The following is a 22,089-nucleotide window of genomic DNA, read 5'->3' on the forward strand; positions in this document are numbered from 1 at the left end:
TATTATGAATGCGTTTTTTCCAATGTTTCGATGTTCAAAATAAAAAAAAATCATTAGAAATTAAACATATTATACCCAGGAACATCGTAAAAATGTTTTGAAACGCATTCAAATAAATAAGTATGACGTATTGATCATTTATCACATACCACGTCATATATTTATTTATATACAAATAAATAAATGAGTGTACATTAAGTATTTTTTTTTTTATCAAAATTCGAAACTTGCCCTAATTGATACATTATTGCTGCAGATTTTTTTTTTTATTTTTTTCAGTTGAAATAATACATCAACCAAATATTCAACGTTTACTCTTCTAAGCAATAAAAAATAATTTTATATCACGTATACACCCTCACGTTATGAAATTACAATTTTACAATTATTCAACAGTTTAGACGAAGTGCTTATTATATGTAACAAATATTTTATACACGATTTATATAAATGATTCAATGCAGTTTATAAAAGAAAAGATAAAACGTTAAATTACATAACGATTCTTATCTCAATTTAAATTTGATACGAAGTTGAAAATATTTGAAAATAAACTCATCTAAATTACACATAGAACTATTCAAACTAAAATTATCTCTAGTGGAAAGTTCCGTGTAAAAATATTCTTATTCAGAATTATAAAATATATTTGCGATATACATACAATATTTTTTTAATAATTAAAGCCACAATTTTAACGTATAACGTTTATAATTCAATTCGATCAATAAAATTGCCCATTAAATTATGAATTTATGGATAAATAATAATCATTAATTTGTACAGTATTGAACGAATAATTAAAAAAAAAAAAAAAGAAAAGATATCATTTCCTATGCATATCGCCTTACCAAGATTGTTCTTTATTTAAATATTGAACGCGTTTCTATGATTATTTATAAAAAAATATGCGACTGTATTCGATCGAATACCTTTCGCAAAGAGGAGGGTGCAAGTTAAACATAAAAAGTATATTAAATCTTAGAAAAAATAATGAAATAGAAAAATGTTTTCTTTGCACCTTATCACTTTATGTCTCAAAAACTGTTAACATAAATCTATTACTCGTAAAAATGCAATTTATCCAACGCCACATATTACATCGTCGTGATATTATCGTCATCGCCATTATCTTAAATTGCAAGAAATAGGACATACGAATCCATTGATTACTACAAACTATACAGTTAATAACATTAGTAATTAACTTTCTTATTCCTAATTTTAGTTATAACATTTTAGTCCATCGCTATTTTCCTATTATTTTATTGTTAAAAAACAATATTGCTCTCCCATTTTAAAAGATCTTATTATAAACTTGATGCAATAATATGTACGATTATATTTAACTGTATATCATGGGAGAAATTTTTTCGAAGAATGATATTGTTACGTCAATTATTATAATCTTTATAAATGTGGAAAGAAAATACATTCAATCAAGAATTACTTTAAAAACATACATTACACGCATCCCCTTGCATACATTGCTCCTATTTTCAGTTTGCGCGCGCGTCCTCTCTATATTCTCTCTTTCTCGAAATGTAAATCGCAAAAATCCATTCACACTGCATTTTGCTCGCGTATTTGCACTTACAACTATCGAGACAGTTCATATTTCTCTTATTATCATAGAAAAGTTCAGCCACTTGTTACAAACTTATTACGAAAAGTTTTTTTTTTTTTCTTGTTTATATAGATGAAAGCATCGATATTGCACAATTCTTTTGCACTTATTGAAACAATACAGTATAATAATTTCTGTTACGAATCGTTGATAACTTATTATTTATACAATTTCAAAATTATTTCGGAAGATTCGATTTACTTTGGACTCGTTCGTCTTGATTTTAAAATTATTTTATGATATATATATATATATATATATTATATATATATATATTTTTTATTTATTTACGCTTTTTAAATATAAAAAAAAATTTAATAATAATGACATTCAAATATTGGAAAAACATAATGAATTATTACTCAATATAATAACGGTTTGTGCATATATTTTATTCTTATTTATTTTCCTCTGTAGAGAGGCATATTACCGTAAAGAAGGAACCATTTTTTTTTTCTCTCATAAATTGCTAAGTTGCATCACGTAAGATGAATAGTTAAAAGAGCACAAAAATTTTTGTACGAAATGATTTAAAAACAACAATTTCGCTTGTAAACTTTGCAAAAACAATTGAAAATATTGTTGAGATATTTTATTGAATGTTTGATATTTTTTTATCAATGTGCAATTACTCGAGCAAACATATCGATATAGATTATAATGGTCTTGTGGATAAAAATGATAATAGTTATGGTGGAGGTGATGATGATGATGATGGTAATAGTGGTGGTGATGACGTTGACGATGACGATAACAATGTTGACGTCGCCTACGACGACGACGACGACGACGACGATGATAACGAAGAAGACGAAGAAGACGACGACGGCGACGACGACGAAGACGACGTCGACGATGATAATGATAATAATGACAATTGTAATAAGACTGAAAATGATATTGATAATGTCGTTGACTCCAATACGAACATTGCTTGCTTTCCATGGCCTTAAATCCTGGCAGTGAAAAACGAATTAACATGAATGGCGACGATGCGTATCTCGATATACGAGAAAGATTTTGTGTCCTTATTCGTAAAGATAATTTGAGGGCCAGATTTGGCCATATTCGGGATCACCAGTTAGCCATGCCAGGTTTATTTAATGTCATGAAGTAAATCTGGCACGCACTTCCGCCTTTAGCCGACGAGAAAAATACCTAAAATAACCGAAAAATATATGAAAATATATAAAAGTACATAAAAATATATTTAAAAGATTGTTAAATTATATATGAATATTCATGCATATATTATCATTACAAATATTCACGCATACCTTATCATTACGCTCGCAAAGGAACTTGAGCCGTTGAGCTTTCTTGTGCATGAACACACCATCAAGGTGTCCACTTTCTACGCTTCTAATCTCAATAGCTTTGTTACCCCAGCCCATAATTTGTCCTGTACCGATATATGCAACACTAGTGGGCATTTCACCCCATTGAAGAACCATGGTTTTGGATAATCTACCATAAGTATTCACGTATACACCTTCATTATCGTAACATAACAGTAACTGCATGCCGTTACTGTTTGGTAATGCAACGATACAATGTGGACAAATGGGGCCTTGAGTCTATGATTAATAAAGACAAATGTTTCGACAATAAATTCATGAATAAAGATTAATTATTTTAATGAATATTATTTACTCACATGTTTTGGCAGATAAATATCATAAACTGTAGCAGAGTCCAAATCAACAGCATGAAAACCATCGGCGCTACCATAAATAACTTTCAATCTCGAACCCTCTTCTATAGTAAGATCGACAAGTAATGGTCTGTGAGCAAGTTCGCTAAACGATTTAAACGCCATGAATTTATGATAAGGTTTTGGAGCCCAAGCATAAATTTCTATCGAATCTTTCAATGCAATGACAAGAAACTTTATTCTTTCGTATTTGACTATCTTAAAATGTACCGCACCCTGAAGATCTCCAACATTAATCCAGCCATTGCGCCGTTCAACTTGCTGCAATAATATCGAATATTAATTGCAATTTAACATGTGATTTCAATAATATATAACAGATCAAGAAACATAAAACTTACATCACTGTGCCCATCCGTTCGCAAAATTTTACTCTTAAGCCAAGAAAGATAATATACTCGTACTCTATTCTTTTTTCCACTAATTGTAACCAAAATATTTTGTCCTTCAAGAACTTCCATTTGTTGAAATCGTCTTCTGCTTATTAATTGATATACTTTTCCTTGGCCACTTCTATCCAATAACACAAGGCCATTTTCAGTACCGATTAATAGATTCACTCCTGCAAATATTGTACTGATCGTTAAAAGTTTTCTTAAGGAGATGTGTATACGTGTGTTCATGCATTCATACCCCAAAGCGCAGCACAGAGAATTTCACTGTTGAATCGCTTCTTGTATTTGCGTATTTCAGGTGTATCAGATGTAAGGTCATGGCTGGTCGGTGTCACATTAACATTTACATGAGATTCCCTTCTAGCTGGTCCCGCACCAAATCCAAAGGTCAAGAAAGATCTCTGCTTCTGTTGATGTGCAAGTAGTTGTGGTGATTTAACTGCTTGCCGGTACTGCAACAAAAAGTATCTTAAAGTTAAACTGGAACATATGGAACTAGAATAGAACACAAATTAAACCATTAAAGAAAAATATATACATATATATATGTATATATATATATATATATATGTTATTATAATTGATAATGCAATCAAGACACAAAGTACGATAATTGATAGAATATATTGATTAAAATAAAAAAAAAAAAAAAAAGAATAAATATATATCTAATAAGATGATAACATGCAATAAAAGAAATAGAAGATATTTATTATAATTATAGAAACATACAAGTTTTTCAAGACAATTTGAAGCAGATTTACGAATATATCTATTTCACATACTACAAATAAATGTACAAAGAAATATTACAAATACTACTTGAAAGCAGAACAAAAATTTAAATTCCATTCCTTACATTCCTTTATACATTTCCAAGAATCTAAAATTGATATAGTTTAAGAAATATAAAAGAAATAATAAAAATTAGAACAAACAAGGAAGACAGATGACAAACCTAAGAAGGATGAGAGAGTGAACAAGCAAGTGAGAGAGAAAAAGAGAAAGAGAAAGGGAGAGGTGAAGGAAAGAGAAGCTATGTGAATAATACTTGAATCAGAGATTGGTTCCATTCTAAGAGATATCCAAAAAAAAAAAAAAAAAAAAAAGGACCCGCAAAACCAAAACGAGTGTACGACGAAGTAAATAAGAATGTTTGTTGTCATTCCATGCATGTTGCACGGTGAATAGTTAAAAAAAAAAAAAATTAAAAAAAATTAAAAAAAAAAAAGAAATAGAAAATTTTGTTTTTTTTTTTTTTTTCTCGTTTCCTTTGCACACAAGAGATAATATCCTTCTATAAGAGGAGGCAAAAGCAACACTGAACTAAATTCGATATCGAATGAATACTTACATGATAATTAGTATTGGGATTGGGATGGTCAGTAGAAAGGGCCTTGCTCTTCGGATTAGAGCTCCCACGCGTCCCACAACACACAACAGAATCCTTAATTAGTCACGCTGACAAACGTAATGGGACTATTTTGCGCGGATTTTTGCGCATAATAAAAAAAATATATAAGTATATATATATATATGTATATAAAACAGTGTAATGATTTAGCAATTTCTAACAATTGATCATCAAATTCGTTTTTTTTTTCTTTCCCCCTCCCCCCCCCCCCCGTCCCCCTTTCAAATTAACAAAAGTCGTTACACTCTATTCTTCTTCTTCGCTTCGTCTAAAAATTAAATTGTAGAACGATTATTAAATATATAATAACCTCGATCGAGATTTTCGTTCAATATCAATTTTTCTATGCTCGTTCCTAACTTATTTAGAATCGATCCTCGAAAAAATGAGATCATACAACCCTGTGTAAAATTGAAACACACTGTGTGTTCCATTGTGCGAAAATTCTGTTCCAAATCAAAAGGTGTTCATCTTTTCCAAACATCTTTCTCTCCTTATTAGCAAAATAACGGGATCTCCGCATCGCGGAGAGCATATATAGAAGTGGAAACGCGTGAGATGTCCTACCAACTTCAACAACAGTTTTTCAAGAAGAGAAAGGTGAAAGAGGTGCTTGAGAAATATCAGTCATTGGCAGGCACTAATCTAAAGTATAATACAAAAAAAGAAAAAAAAATCGCAAAATAAAACGAAGCGATAATAATAAATGTAAATGTAAAATCGATAAATTTAAAATAAAAATTTGAAAGCGATGAGAAGAATTCTCTGATACTCTGCCAAAACTCTATTATTTTTATTATTTTCCTTATAAAAAATACGTAGAATCGTATTGTAAAATTATTATTATTTTCGAACAATTTCGAATCCTTGCAAAATTATTGCCAATTAATCAAAATCGAAAGGGTTGATCATTAATGAAATGCAATTTCTATAAGTTCGAGGAACTTTAAACAGAATTAATTAACGATTTATGTGTAAAGTTAAACTACATTTAATTATGCTTATGGTTTGAAACAGATAAGATAAAGATAAGATAAGATATTGTAAACTAATTCTTTATATCGATAAAAATAATCGAAACAATTATTAGAAAAAATGGAAGGATAAAAAAATGGACCCTTGTCTCATATCTATCATACTTCTAATTTCCTATACCAATCGTACTAAAAAAAAAAAACTATGAATCACATATTAAAGCTCGCTATCGGTGACTACAAAAAAAAAAAATAATAATAATAAAAGCAACAACAATTTCAATTCGTCTCTTTCGAAATATTTGTTATTATTTATATATATATATATAAAAAAAAAAAAAAAAGAAAGAAAGAAAGAAAGAAAGTGCATCAAAAGCGAAGCAAAGAAAAAAAAAATCGATCGACCTTAAGGTGCAAAACTATACATATACGATGAAATAAATAAGAAAAAAGAACAAGATCTCGAAATCGCGATCAATTATGCTGTTGCTTTTTAATCTAAAATGTACCGTACTTTGTCAACATTTTTTTCACAATCTTTTTTTTTTTTTTTTTTTCTTTTCTTCACCCCCTTTTTTTCTCTCTTTTATTTCTTGGCGGTGATGGCTATCATGCTCGTGTAATTGTTCTCTTATATAACATGACGTGTGAAACGGGGGTCATAGAGCGGGGGCACGCGTGGAACACGTTGAACTATGAAGAGTAACACAAAAAAAATCAGCGATCATGGACAATCAAACGAGATCCCCATGTAGCGTTTGAAAACATGTGAAACGAGTCTGAATGCGTGGAAATTTTGCACATTCGCGTATACATGTATAAATGGAGAAGATGGAGAGAGAGAGAAAAAAAAAAAAAAAAAAAAATAGAAAGAGAATGGAAAGAAAAATATACGTTTATGTACATTTCTTTGCGTGGAAAAATATGTATCTAACCTCTTCGCTTGTTGTCTTGTCCTGTCGTTGGCCAGGTGACGAGGTGAGGAGATCCGGCAACACGGAGCTTGGCCGAGATCCGGGGGATGAATCCGACCTCTGGAAATCACCGCCGCTGCCTCCGCCTCTCGAACGATCTCCGCTTTCTCGATTCTATAAAAACATGGATTAATATTTTAAGTGGTAGCCGATGTTAGTACGTAGTAAAGAGAATAGTGGAAAGAATCAAAGAAAAAAGAAAAAAATATCTGCTGAAAATCTTTGAAACCTGAATTCTTTTTTTTTTTTTTTTTTTTTATCTAGTTTATTTACTAATTTAAAGTGGATTTTAATGTCAATGTCAATGTAATTTTAATGAATTTTTTTTTTTTAAATTCTTCTTCTATTAAATATGAAAAGTGGTGAAAGTAGAGAAAAATCTGAAAGAATTTTTTGTAGAATAAAATTCAGGTTTTGATTAAAAGAAAAAAAAAAAAAAAATCAAGCGGTGAAAATCAACGAATATCTTGAAGATCGAATTGAGAAATAGTAATAGGCGAAGAAGAAGAAGAAGAAGAAGAAGAAGAAGAAGAAGAAGAAGAATACAGAACGAAAGGGAAAGGGGAAACGATGAAATTATGGATAAATGGGGTGAAGAAGAGAGAATTGATCGAAGACAAGCAAAACACTTAAAAAAAAACACAATAAAGAAATAAATAAATAAAAAAATGCACAAAGAAGCAACAGAGTAAAGTAAGTCACTAAATAAAGTAACTTAATTAATTCAACAAGTCTATATAGTCTGCTGAAAATCTATGAAAAATATCTATAAATATAAAAAATGAATAATAAATTATTCGAGTTTCGTAGAACTCGTACAATTAATGATAAAAAAAATATTTTATATATTCTATAATTGCAAGAGAAAATATCCAACTCGCATATTATGATAAAATTTATATGAAAAATAATTCTTAAAAAAATAATTTGACACGTATTTTTTATTATCGGCTGTAATATTTTTCCAACTTCAAATTTTAAGGATTGTTTTCAATTCCTTCGACGCGAATGAGAATTGATAAAAAATATAGGATTATCGATTATTTTTTTGAGAATTATTTTTCACGTAAATTTTATCAAAATTTAACACACGTGAGTTTTATATTTTTCCCTTGTTAAACGTAAAATATTACTCGAAATCTAAATGAAATTCATGCACGCTAATTCATGAACAATAAATTCGTAATAAAATTGTTCGTTTTCATTCGTCTACTGTATATAAAAAGAAAAAAAAACAAACAAACAAACAAACAAACAAACAAACAAACAAACAAACATATAAAAGTACACACTTTCTAAGATAATAAATGGAAGCAGGGGATAAGCAATTTTGAGGATGATTTTTGTACGTATATTCGTAACATTAGCAAAAAGCGTGCAACAAAGTGATATATAATATTTTGCCACGAAATTGTTGTACATTGATATTTTCGAGTTTGTAATTATTGCATTCATAGTTTTAATTATTTCAAACTAAATATATATGTATATCATCCTTTAACGCAATATAATACACATTACTTAAGATATTACACATCTTACTGTCACCGTATATACTTTATTTTCCAGCACAATACACAAACTAGGGAAGAATGACAATGCTAATATACAGTTACGTGTACAGCTAAAATTCGAGGAGATATATAGTAAAGTTAAACTTGATCGCAAAAAATACTCGTTTGGTGAGATGAAACACGCATAAATAACTAAGAGTACGTTTGAAAATTGACAATAAATAGTACAACGAGTTCTTCGTTTAATTTTTTCGTGTGTATAATTACCATAATATGAATTATTAATAAAATCGATTACACGTGTAATTTGATTAAAATCAGAGATCGTATGGCGAACACATAACAAATAATTCTAGCGTCAAGTGTCTAGCAAAAGCACACAAAAAAATTGTCAATTTCCTGCTTTATATGATAAAGAGATTTTTATAAAATTAACATTAATCGAAAACACAATTTCATACCATGCCCAAAAAACACATTGAATTGAAAAAAAAAAAAAAATAAAAAAATAAAGCATGCTTGGCACATGCTGCGATATAGCAATACAAAAAACATATATATATTATCACATGTATCAAATGAAATTAAGCATCATGCAAGACAATAAAGTCTCAATCATGATTTTGTGTTGAATACTACCACAAAAATCTTTGCAAGCTAAATATACATTTATGCATCTGACATGTAACACAAAGGCGTGTACACGCACACACGCAACACAGCAATTTATATACTCTTTGAAATTTCTTTCTTCGTTAACATACACACACATATTTGCACATAATATTTCCCATTTTTTTACTTGTAGATGAATTTTCTTTTATAATAATCACAATTTTTTACGTTTTTCAGATAATTGTAAGATATTGTTGTAACGGAATAAACCTATTAGAATTTACATCAATGATTAACGCAGTGCTGTCCAAATTTCACTCATCAGAAAATTATCTTGAAAGAAATTAAAACATTGGTTACGTGTCTAATTTATATAAGTTTATAATTTCAAATTTTATTATGTTATATTGATCGAGAAAAATTTGTCAAGTAAAGAAATTTGTATCAAATTAAATATAAAAAAAAAAAAGTACAATTATTTCGTGAAAAAATGTTCAAAATTTTATAATAATATCGAGATCGTTATCCTCGTCATTTTTTTTTTTTTTCGAAAGTTGCATTGAAATTTGATGTTTAGATCCAAATCATAAATTTTGTGAGGTCTAGAAATCCTAAAAAAAATAAATAATCTCGGAAATAAATAAGCCATTTTCATTTCTTGAACTACGAAGCATATCACCGTCACTCTACGTACGTAACTATGAAATATATAAATAAATACCTCTACTTAATGTACCTTCAATGGACAGCACTGAATTAATGGTTTCCATTCCCATCCTTTCTTCCCATTTATTTTTTCTATAGATATAAAGAGAATAATCTTTATATTTAAGAGAATATTCACATAACAATTAGTATCGCTCTGTTCGTTTGTTTAAGAAACTTGTTTCGAATTGAAAAGCTTGAGTATACATGCATTACATTTTTGAATAATTGACATGTTATATTATAAAAATAAATTAAAGAAAAAAAAAAAAAGAAAAAGAAACACAAATTATCGAAAAATTTTCATTCATTAACTAGAATCGTACATGCAAGAAAGTAACAGAACAACACTTGATCGCTATATCCTCGTAAGATTTTCACAAGGATATATATAAAATATAAATGATAAATTTTTAAATAATGACAAATTCGAACGATCGATCGTATAGATTCCAGAGCAACACTTTTATTCACCCTGTGTACCGAGAAAACTATCAATTAATTTCATACGAATTGACTCGAATGAGATGCGAATAAAACAACATTTAACCTAAAAATCAATCGTCATTAATTTCATACAAACAAATATCTCTTACGTATAAAAAAATCTTCAAATTTAATATTATAATTTGACAATTATGTATCACCTAATGTATATTTGTATCAGAATTAAAATATGTTGTAAAAATTGTAGAAACATTTTGATCGATAACAATTACCGTGTTGCCTTGTTACGACGTAACGAAAAGAGTCGAAGATGAAAAAAGAAGAAAAATGAAAGAGTGACGTGAAATTAACGTTGAACCTATACGTAGACGTGCGTGACGTGAAAATAATGAAAATGACGTAGACGTACGGTAGAAATACTTTCACAAATATTTTTTTAACTGCTCTTATTCTTTTTTTTTTTTTTTTTTCTTTCAGAATCCCGCGACGTTTCGCTGCGACGATCGTAGGAATATTAGCAGTTTCCCTTCACACGTTGGTAATGTAGAAACAAGACGAATATATCCTCAAAGAAATTCCATGCGGTTAATCCTTCTCTCTCTCTCTCAGCCAATGGAATTCGAAAATATAACGATAGATATCGTTGTAGCAATACGATTTCGTATTTTCTGCATTGCATTAAATATTCGTAGATCACTCGAAAGGAAGGAAAGGATTAGTTCCAAAAGAAACGGAGCGATAGTAGCAGTGGCAATAGTGATGATGACGATGACTTATCCGATGATGGTAATGTTAGTGGATGACATTGACGATACTAAAAATAGCGCGCTCTATGTTAATAGTAGTATTAGAATTCCTGAAAATTGAAGCCATTCCTCTTTTCACATGTTTTCCTACATCCAATAACGAATTCTGGTCCTTATTAAAAATCAATGAACAATATTATTTACAATATAAATACGAAATAATATTTTTGAATGGAAAAATATTATTTCGCATTGAATATTTTACGGGGAAATAAATTAATATTTTTGTTTGAAAAGTATGTATTTACATGACGTTTTACTAACTTCTATATTGATATGTGCATATATTAACCATTGCGTTTTTCCTTTTTCTCTTTTTTTTTCTTCTATTTTTCTTTTGATTTTTCTTTCTACTTTTGTATCGTTTACTTTAATAATAATATTTTAATAATATATGAATTAAATATTTTTGTATAATATACACATAATACACAGAATTTAATTAAAATTAAAATTCTATTCTTCATAAAATTTCTCCAATATTTTTCCAAATATTTTTAAAGATTTTTTTAATGAAGTTAGTGAAACATTGTATGTATAATTTCATTAAATATCATTAGTACTTTTGTGATTGGAAATTAAAGTTGACAACGGTAATAAACCGTTAAAATGATATTAATAAGAATAACATTATTATAAGTATAAGTAGTATTGTTAGACAACAAATATAGCGATATTGTTAATAATAGTGTTAGTACTGTTAATTAATAATGGTAATAACAATAATAATAGCATAAAAGTAACTATAGAAGTATCATTAAAATTATGAAAAATAAAATTTTTTGAATTCTTAACCCTTCTTTTGAATTTAATCTTTTACAATTATAATATTATTTTATATTTTTCGTTGGAAAATCTTTTTACAACACCTCTTTATCTTATTTATTGAAAAATAAATTTGTTGAATTAAAATATAATTTATGTAACAATGGATGATGTAACAGAATAAAATCAATCGAAGAAATCTCGAAATGGTTAATGCGTTTAAATAACGCATAATGAAAAGTGTCGTAATACGAAGAAAAAAATTATCGTGTACGAAAAACAAAACAAAAAGCGAAAAAGATAAGTTTCGTTAATAACATGAAAATGGATTTCCTTCACTATGTTAGAATTATTACAACGATATTAAAACACTATATAATTAATATGAATATATTGTTAATTCCATTGTACCAGGATAAATATAAATTATTCAAATTCTCTAACGTTCCTCTATATAAAGCTTTGTGCGACCTTGTTCGAATGAGTAATCTAGTAAAAATAGTAGGAGAGTAATACTGGTAACAGAGTAATACTGATAGCGCTAATAGTTGTTTCCTACTGAGTATCTGTAAATCTGTAGAAATAATAAATAAAAAAAAAAAAAAAAAAAAACAGGAAAGGTAGTAGAGGAAAATGCGCCTAGAATTCGAGCGTAGCTGACTAGCTTTCTATATCGATTTTTGTAATAATATGCCGTTAGATTATTTGGAAAAGAAAAGGATAGGTAGAATAGGTTCGATGGTAAAATATGCCTGTCGATCTCACGTTCCAAAAATAATTCGAAAACCAAACTAGTTCACAAAAAAGGAAAAAAAAACTCATCAAAATGCAAATATATTTTAAAATTAATTTTTTTACCATTACATTGAGCGTGAAACCAGTCTCAACGGAACTCTGTTTACAATTACTCTACTTAGCGCTCTCGAATACAAACGTACACTCTTGAACAAAAACAGAGAGGGAGAAAGAAAAAGAGAAAAAATTATCGTCACTTTCGACATACAAAAAAAATTATTCTTCCGGAAAAAACATCGACAGACACTTGTGGCAAGGGAGATGATGATCGTTGGGAGAGGGGAGGGGGGGATAACACGGGGATGTCGAGGTTGGTACGCGATGGGCGAGAGAGAATAAAATCGAAGGTAGAGAATAAAAGTTGGTGATGCAAATAGGTATATAATATATATATATATATAGATATATATATATATATCTGTCAGGCAAGCACACAGGCAGGGCTGATAGGGGGGACTGACCTGGGTGACAATGGGGCTGTACTCGCTAGCCGTTGTACTGGCCGTAGATTTAATCGTTCCCGCTTCGTCAACCGCGGCGGAAACCGCATCCGATGGCCTACAACATCGCCTCCTCGCGGTGTCATCTTTATCGCGTCCAAAGTCGAGCCTTCTTGCCTCGTGCCTACTACCAAAAACGATCTCGCTCTCGGTTTTCTCCCTTCTAGGCCTCTGAACGCCATCTGAACGACCGAACGAGAAGTCTGTAAGGACCGGTTCACCGGCGCTCACAGCGCTCCCCTTTTTCCCGGCGATACCGGCAACGCTTATCTCGCTGCCACGCCTGTTACCGCTCGAGAATATGCTCGATCTCGAGGAGTCCGACTTCTGCAAGTATGCAGAGTGCCTCGCGGATGGGAAAAAGTCGGAATTCTCACGGCGGAACGCGCGCGCAAAGGCGCTCGACGTGTTGCCAAGCTTCGAGTCGCTCTCCTGCCGTCTGTGCACCGCTTTCAACTGCTGTTGCTGCTGATGATGATGCTTTTGGTGATGCTGTTGCTGATTATCGTACTTTCTGCGGGACGACAATTGCTCCTGCCTCTTTAACGTTTTCTCCGCGGACGAGGAGGAGGAGAGGTGATTCTCGTTAACCGAGGAGGGGGGCTTGTTGTTCGCCTCTGCGCTCGACGAGGACGACTCTTGCGACGATTCTTGCTGTTTCATTTTGTCCAATCGTTCGTTAAAACCTTGGAAGAAACGGGTGAAATCCCACTCTTTGAGCAGGAGTTGCTCCTCAGCCTCGGAGCGCCGGTTGTTGTTGTTGTTGTTGTTGTTATTGTTGGTGGTGGTGGTGGTGTTCGTCGCCGTGCGATCGTCTGACATCTGACTAAGTTTCTAAGGGAGGCGTTCGGACGAGGACGGTAAACAAAAAAATGTGACAACAAAAAGAGAGAGAGAAAAAAAAAGAGAGAGAAAAGAAGAGAAGAGAAGAGAAGAGAAAAAAACATTCGCACGAAAAGAAGAGAATGATTGGCGTGCGGTGATATACATAACGCGGGCTAGGCTGTGATATGTATGTATATATATATGGTGGCAGTGCATTGCGATCAAGTGTAATTATATCAACCGGTCAAATGTATATTCATTTCTCTAACGTACTGGTGGCACACGTTGCACACGAAGCAAGATAATATAAAATAATATCTACTATATATATATATATACACGTGTATATATAGTTTGTAAGAACATATTTTTTTCAATATAAGAAACATACCACGACACATGAAGCTACGTGAGATTCTGACTGATCTCAACTTTATTATCCAATTTTATCAGAAGGAATTCATCATTCAAACAAAATTGAAAGAAATTTGAATTATTCAGTTTGGCTTAAGTAGTTACGCTGAATGTTAATTAATATCTTTTTGCGATTATCAAATCTGTACTTGTAGTCTTTATATATATATATATTGTCAATCAAATTCACGATGATTTCGCCGATTGTTTTTCCTCTTTTTATATTTATATTCTTTGCACACTTTGTTTCAATCTCTTAACGCTGGAATGGTGACAGAATACGTGATAATGATGAACACAGTAAGTAAGTAATCCATCGTGTCGTGGATGGAAACAACAACGTACAAACAAACAACGCATTTTTAAGGTTATATTTAAATTGCAAAAGAATAATGGATTATAATGGACAAAGTAGATTTTCTTTTTCCTCGACTATATAATAAATACATATAATACAACAGAGAGATATATCTATAAAAAGGGGAAATGGAAATACAATGCAATCGTTCGTATTTTCTTTCTTTCTTTCTTTCTTTCTTCCATTTCTATTTAAATTCGATCTCGATAATGTTAAAGCATGTTCAAGAATGAGAGAATTTAAAAAAAAAAAAAAAAAAAAAAAAAGTATACATGGACCGCTTTATGATGAATGATAAATAAACGACACAAGAGTAAAAAAAAAAATATTACATTCAATACGAAGATCCGTATCTCATTATCAATACACATAGAAAACGACAAGAAGGCGCTAAAAAATGTTACGTTGACTTGCAATTTGCGTTTACGCAAATAATCGGACAACAATCACTTACCCGTTTCATGACTAGCGTACGATCTCCTGATTCTTCTTCGTCGGGGGTCGGTGGAAGTGGCCGATTCGGTGCTCCCCCTGTAAATAAAATATGTATGTAACTATATACGCATACACATGACTTTATAACTTATTATTACTTTTTACAACCATGCTTCAACTTTATAGAATAAAAATCTATAAGAATATTTTGTTTTTATAAGTCTTTCTAATAAGCAGTTTCTATATCTGTACTATATATATATTTGTACAGGGTGGGGCACACACACGAAGTGTTTACAAATTGTTTTCTTGGAAATTATTACAGATATCGATACACTTTTTTTTTTCTTTTTTTTCAAATTAGATTACTCGCGATAGAGGCTAATACAACATTGTTAGCAACTCATTTAAGCGTCCGCTCGCTCAATTTTGCTCACTCAAAGCAATCTTCATTAATTCTTAAAAAATAGAAAGGAATAAGTGTCGAATGAAACTTGATATGAATCATTTCGACGATCGTATAGATGTAATATCTCTGGATGGATGTGGATAGATCTCTCCTTGTTTCAATTGATATCATTTCTTTATTTGAGCATATTTATCCTTGTAGACGCTCAAGTGTGCGATATTGTAGTGTACTCTTCAATTATTATTCTATTTATAATACAATGTGAGAAAACTGAATAGAGAAAAATATTAAAAAATTAATTGTTCGATGTCCTACCTTTCGGCTTACCTTCGAGGTGCGAGTTCTGAGCATTGTGCGACGATGTCGACGATGGATCCGCGGATGGTCTGAAAGGAGAAAATTCGGGTCTGCAGCAACGGGAATAGAAATGATGGTCGTAATGGCGTACGAACGAATGCGTTGTGTACGTTGCGATGGCGATGCGAAGACGACGATTCGAAGCGACATGTTGAAGCGTAATGAAAGATGAAATCAAACAAAACAACATTAGTAAGATTAATTTAACTATTACCCATGAAATACATAAAAATATATAGAACATATAATGGCTCCTCGAATTTTGATTAATTGGTCTAAAACATTAGAGAGCCCTGTTGAGAAGTTGCATCTTGATATGGTTTTGAACAGGAGTATCAATCTGTTTAATGACAATGATAATTGATTTTAGAAGAATATTCAAAATAAATAAATAAGTAAATAATTATCGTGATTCCTCAATTATTGAACTTTTCTTTTATCATTATTAAATTTAAAACGTTTTGCATTATATAAATATTTTGGGTGAATAGATTAATTCAATTTATATTATTTTAAATTGAAATTTAAAATTTGAAAATTTCAAAACAGATTGTATTCGAAATTCAAAGATTTACTACAGGTATTTTCAATTTCCTATTTAATATTTCATACAAATATTTCTCATACAATTTTTCTAATAAATAAATTACATAAGTAATTTATTTTTTCTATAAGTAAATTAAATAACAATTTAAACATATATTTGTTATTAAATTATACTATTACACTGTTGTTTTGCGAGTTAATCGAATAATGAATACAGATATAAACTATATCTTTTTTTCATTAGAAATGAGAAGTAATATATTTATGATAAATGTTATTTAATGAATGAAGGATTAATCGTTAAACATATATTTCTATTTTCACATAATTATACAATATAATTCTTCGACTTACAAAGGTTTTGGTGGATCACTGGCGAGTAATGTACCATCGTTCCTCGCGTTATTTCCTCCTGCATCTTCGAGGTCATCATCACTATCGCTTTCAACGGATAAAGCCTGTAAAGAAAGGAATATTTTTTAATTACTTACATAAATACGTAATTCATTCACAATAAATGCTATGCACTAAGACTAACTAATTAATTGAAATTCAAAAAAAAGAAAATTACATTATGATATAGGTAAGAATGTAATGCTTACTTGATCGAGTATACTGGAAGACTGTGGCATTTGTTTATTGTTTTGGTCATTACTGCTCGCAGGCTGACCGGAATTCGACGTTGATGATGGAGCCTTGTGCTGCCTGTTTGGCCTTGGCGGGGCCTCTGGGCCCTGCGACACACCAAGCTCGTTGAGTTGAGCGGCCAGCATGTCCAAGTCCTACCACCCACACACACACACGCACAACCCCGTTAGTCACTGTTCCGAAACACCTCCAACAATTGTTTAAAAGCCGCCACCAATCAGCCAGGCGAAGCAGATGACAGAGGTACAATATATATATATACGAACTATTTCTATTCCTTTTGATTATGTTTTAAGATCAAAATTATTAAATTACTAAATAATTGCTTCATTTTTTTGTACAATGGATGGATTATCGATAATGGACAAACGTGTATAGACAATTATTCCAATGCAGTTAGATTGAACATAAACCAAAAGGACAAACACATTTATTTCCCTGTTAAATTAAATACAGAATTATATTTTTATTATATTAAAATGTAAAATGAATGAAATTTTAAGTTATTACTTAAAATATTATTTCTGAATCGACTTGTACATATCCTGTATGTGTTGCGTTTTATACATTTAATGCAAACATGTATTGATGCATTTAAAGCAGTATATAATCGATTTTCGTGGAAGCATACATTCAAGTAATTTGTCTGAAGCATTCAAAGATGTTGTATTATTCTTAAATGTAATAGGGAACTAAACACGAACAGGAATAAATAATGCACATTTAATAAAGATGAAATTTAGAAATTCGTTTGATTGTTTTCTGTATAAAAAATAAACCAAGCAAATTATTTAGTAATACCAGAAAGAGTATATCACAGCCACGTGTAATCTGTTTTATAAAATTGCACGTATGGACAATTAAAAAAAAAAAATGTTACGCGTAGGGAGAAGAATACATGTCACTGTATTATGTATAAATGTGAAAAAATGAGAATGTAAAGAGAAAAATAAGTGTATGTGTTTCTTACCTCTGGTTTCCTTGGAGGCAGCTACGGTACGTGTGAACATGGAAAAAAAACAAAAACCGAATAATTTCAAATCTACGTGCAAGATGCGCGGATATGTATTTCTGTATGTATATGTATGTGTGTGCACGCGTTTATGAATGCAATTAATTATACGCACGCTAGGAAATAATTATGCAATTATATTTGCATACACGCCAGCGGCTCAATAGCAAAATAGAAGAAAATTCTGCGTGCTACTGAAAATATGTATTTGTTTATAATAATAATGTAGCAAAAGAAAAATATAAAAATATATATTTATATGTACAGTGTGCTTGATTTAAATAAGCAATAATTAAATATCACGAAAAATATAGGAAATACAAATACAACGCCTTTCATATATTCTTTTAAGAGAAATTTAACGATCGCCATTTAAACCAAATACACTATACTGCAAAATATATAATTATACACAAAATACACTAAGTTAAGGAGAGGCAGCAAGAAGGCAAAGTAGGATAAAAACAGCATGTGCTTGTCTACTAATCTTTATAAATTGGATTGAATCATTCAATGTTAGAATCTGCTATTTCATTAATCTTAACGACATTGGTAAATATCTGAAAAAAAAAAAAAATGATATTTCCCAAAAGAATAATTATCATAAACAGTTCTAACGATAAATGACTCATTTTATGTATTTTATTGGCATAAAATAAGTGCGAAAGGAGAAGTTGCAATACGGAAATAGAGAGAAATAAAAAAAAAATATTAGAGAAAATAAAAACTTACCATAGGTTTGAAAACATGACTGTTTCTTTGTGATGCCGATTGTCCACCGGATCCTCCACTACCGCCTCCACCAATAAGAGGTTGATGATTAGAGGGTGGTGTCGAGACTTTATGAGGTTGTCGTGGATCATCTCTAGGTGTCGGAGGCAATGGCCGAGACGGTGGTTGTGGGTCTGGAACTACTATACGCCGCAAAATAATTATGTAACATTTAACAAATCCGATTCGTTGTTAGAATTAACAACAACTTTATATATAATATGAACAGCAATTTTATATATAAAATGTAACCTCGAGCTAAAAATAATTAATGGGTTAATGGTGTTATATTATCAAACGCACCGATTAATCTGTGCGGAATGGCAGGTCGTGCGGGTGGTCCTGGCTCTGGTATATCTCTTTGAGCTCTGCTACTGGGTTTTTCTTTAGCAGCAGGTGGTTGAGGATTTACTTCTTGAGTTAAAGTTCTACCTTCCTGAATTTGCTGGAAATTCCTACGCAATGTATCACCACCAGGTGCTTGAACAATGGATGACGCTTCACCAGCTAACGCTGGTTCATCTTCTTCATTCTCGCTACCACTATACCGATAATCGTCTCTTTCTATACAATAAAATATAAATAAAGAAGCATTATTAAAAATTTCGTTTATAAATAATTTCTTAAAATAGATTTTTCAATAGATTTTTTTTTTTTTTTTTACCTTTCTCCTGTTTACGCTTTTTACAGCGATCAATATGATCTTTAAGCTGTATCCTAACTTGTCTTTCCGTTGGTTGGTCCCGAATAAACGGATGTTTAAGGAGTTGTTCCGTATACGGTCTTTGATGATAATCTTTTACTAAAACCGTTTCAATAAAACCGTGGAATTTCTTCGCCCACTTTTTCGATTTAAGTCTTGGCGGTGGATTACGTGGGATCAGAAATAAAGCCTTTTGTGTGAATTAAGCATAATCAATAAAATTAAATTTCACCCTTTTAAAACAGAATAGTAATATACAATAATTGTGAATGAATATTTACACATATTTCAAATACTTACCCGCATCGGATGAAGATCGCAAAGTGGAGGTTGTGACTCGGCCATTTCTAAAGCGGTAATTCCCAATGACCAAAGATCACTTCTATTATCGTATGTAGCATCAGGATTTTCATCACAGGCTATTACTTCTGGAGCCATCCAATATGGCGTTCCAATAAATGTATTTCTCCTACCTATTGTCCGATCTAATTGTGCACTAACGCCAAAATCAACTACGGTATAATAAGATTAAAACATTAAAACATAATTTTAAAAAACATATTATGCATTATATTGAAACACTAATTGTTAGTAAGATTATTTAGGATATTGAAAACATACCAAGTTTAACTTCAGCATTATCGGTTAACAGAACATTTTGCCCCTTAATATCCCTGTGTATAACTTTATTGCTGTGAAGATAACTAAGTCCTCTCAATATTTCCCGCGATATATACGCAATCCATTCCTCCTTTAAACTCTGGCCTTTAGTTGACTTGACCAGATCTGTAACGGAGCCAGCTCCGCAATATTCCATAACCAACCACAACTGATCATCTTTTCCTGGTGATGACTTCTTCACGAAGGCACCGTAATACGTTGCTATATTTCTGTGATTCGAATACTGCAATATACGATAAAATATAAACAATTTTATCTTATTCTTTTCCCGGTTCTATTTAAAAGCAACAATATCCAATACTCACCCTTTTTAATACATTAATTTCTAATTTGATTTCTTCCTCTTCATCCTAAAACAAATAATAATAAAAATTGATTAGCTTTCAATATAAATAATTATTCTTAATCATTCTTATCATTAATCATTTTATTAACAGTTAAAAGTTATATTAGTTATAGTTTTCATTAATTTTTGAAGATCTATAAAAATATATCTGTAAAAAAATATATATAAGATTAAAAGGATTAAATTGCTTGTAATATGAGAAATAAATTGAAATTACATGGTCAAAATAATATTTATTGTCTTCCAAGAAACAATCATCATAAGGCCAAAAAGCTTATTATTATTTTCCGACCGCAACCAGATAATAAAAGAATTGTCACTTGTGAATTAAATTATTACTTAGTATACAAGCAGCAACCTTGAACAACCTTGAACCACTTGAAATGACCCTGAACCACCTTGAACGACACTGAACTACTTCGAATAGCCTTGAACGACCTTGAAAGACCAACATATTCTAGGTCAATGAATTCTTCTTGGAATGGTTAGGCGCATAGCTAAATGAAAGCACGTGATCTATTGAAAAGTCAAAGGTCGTTTTAAAATTTCAAAGGCATACATTAAATAAAATTTATATAGATTGCAACATGTTCTCCTCAAAATAGAATAATTTTGATGTGAAATATTGATTCTTTGATTAAATTTTCATATTTAGATATACGTAATGTTTGCATTTTCAAAGATTTACAAAATTAATTATCATTAATTGCTATATTACATATGTCAATTTTATCATCTTATATTAAATAGATTAAAATCAATATGTTACACAATTGTGTTAATCGTTATGACAAATAGACACGCCGATATTGATCTAATTAGATCAGATATCCATCTAATCCTGTCGCAAAAATAATAAATTATCTAAAATACAAAAAGAAAACTTGAGCCAGAAAATGGAATCCCAATTAACAAAGAACAAATATCTGAATCGTGAAAAAAGAAAATTCCTAAGCATTTATAGCAATGTTTCCCAACTTGTTTCGAATTGCTTCGATTCGTTTCTGTAATATTCAAGTAACTTGCGACCCCCTTCTTTCATACAAGGTAAGAAAAATCGAGAGGATCACCTTGATATCTCTGTAAAATATAGTAATGCATATATTATTATATTTTCTAAAATTAATAACTGTTAAAAATTGTTAATTAAAAAAAAAAAAAAAAGAAAAAGAAAACTTTTTAACATCTTCAGACATCATGACTCACAAATTGGGAATCATTAGGTTTTTGACGTTGGATTATAGGATCTTAAGAAACCTTACTAATGATACCTGCATCGGCAGGATGCTTTCTTTCTTTTCCTTTTCCGACTTTCCATAACTTAACTTCATTTACAAGC

The 22,089-nt window shown here is 30.7% G+C and overlaps 1 protein-coding gene across 19 annotated transcripts in view; it reads right to left on the reverse strand.

Moving 5' to 3' along the window:
- Window positions 1-1,009: 1,009 nt before the first annotated feature.
- msn (serine/threonine-protein kinase msn) overlaps window positions 1,010-22,089 on the reverse strand; it is a 29,148-nt gene continuing 8,068 nt past the window's right edge. The window contains exons 4-21 of one of the 19 annotated variants that reach the window (XM_086916596.1): window positions 20,710-20,754; window positions 20,345-20,627; window positions 20,024-20,235; window positions 19,685-19,913; window positions 19,324-19,584; window positions 18,982-19,160; window positions 18,208-18,228; window positions 17,192-17,323; window positions 16,944-17,047; window positions 16,002-16,093; window positions 15,297-15,373; window positions 13,207-14,079; window positions 7,060-7,212; window positions 3,975-4,188; window positions 3,683-3,903; window positions 3,285-3,602; window positions 2,905-3,204; window positions 1,010-2,785 (exon numbers count right to left, since the gene is read on the reverse strand). In XM_086916596.1, coding sequence (XP_086772722.1) covers window positions 2,702-2,785; window positions 2,905-3,204; window positions 3,285-3,602; window positions 3,683-3,903; window positions 3,975-4,188; window positions 7,060-7,212; window positions 13,207-14,079; window positions 15,297-15,373; window positions 16,002-16,093; window positions 16,944-17,047; window positions 17,192-17,323; window positions 18,208-18,228; window positions 18,982-19,160; window positions 19,324-19,584; window positions 19,685-19,913; window positions 20,024-20,235; window positions 20,345-20,627; window positions 20,710-20,754 — 3,798 coding nt within the window. In that variant the 3' untranslated portion in view covers window positions 1,010-2,701. Of the gene's footprint in view, window positions 2,786-2,904; window positions 3,205-3,284; window positions 3,603-3,682; window positions 3,904-3,974; window positions 4,189-7,059; window positions 7,213-13,206; window positions 14,080-15,296; window positions 15,374-16,001; window positions 16,094-16,943; window positions 17,048-17,191; window positions 17,372-18,207; window positions 18,229-18,981; window positions 19,164-19,323; window positions 19,585-19,684; window positions 19,914-20,023; window positions 20,236-20,344; window positions 20,628-20,709; window positions 20,755-22,089 lie in introns of all 19 variants that reach the window. The other 18 variants (XM_086916590.1, XM_086916586.1, XM_086916598.1 and 15 more) reach the window with 18 other exon arrangements.

The sequence above is a fragment of the Apis florea genome, unplaced genomic scaffold, assembly GCF_048593485.1.
Source record: "Apis florea isolate Af1SG1 unplaced genomic scaffold, ASM4859348v1 contig_3802_pilon, whole genome shotgun sequence".
Taxonomy (NCBI): domain Eukaryota; kingdom Metazoa; phylum Arthropoda; class Insecta; order Hymenoptera; family Apidae; genus Apis; species Apis florea.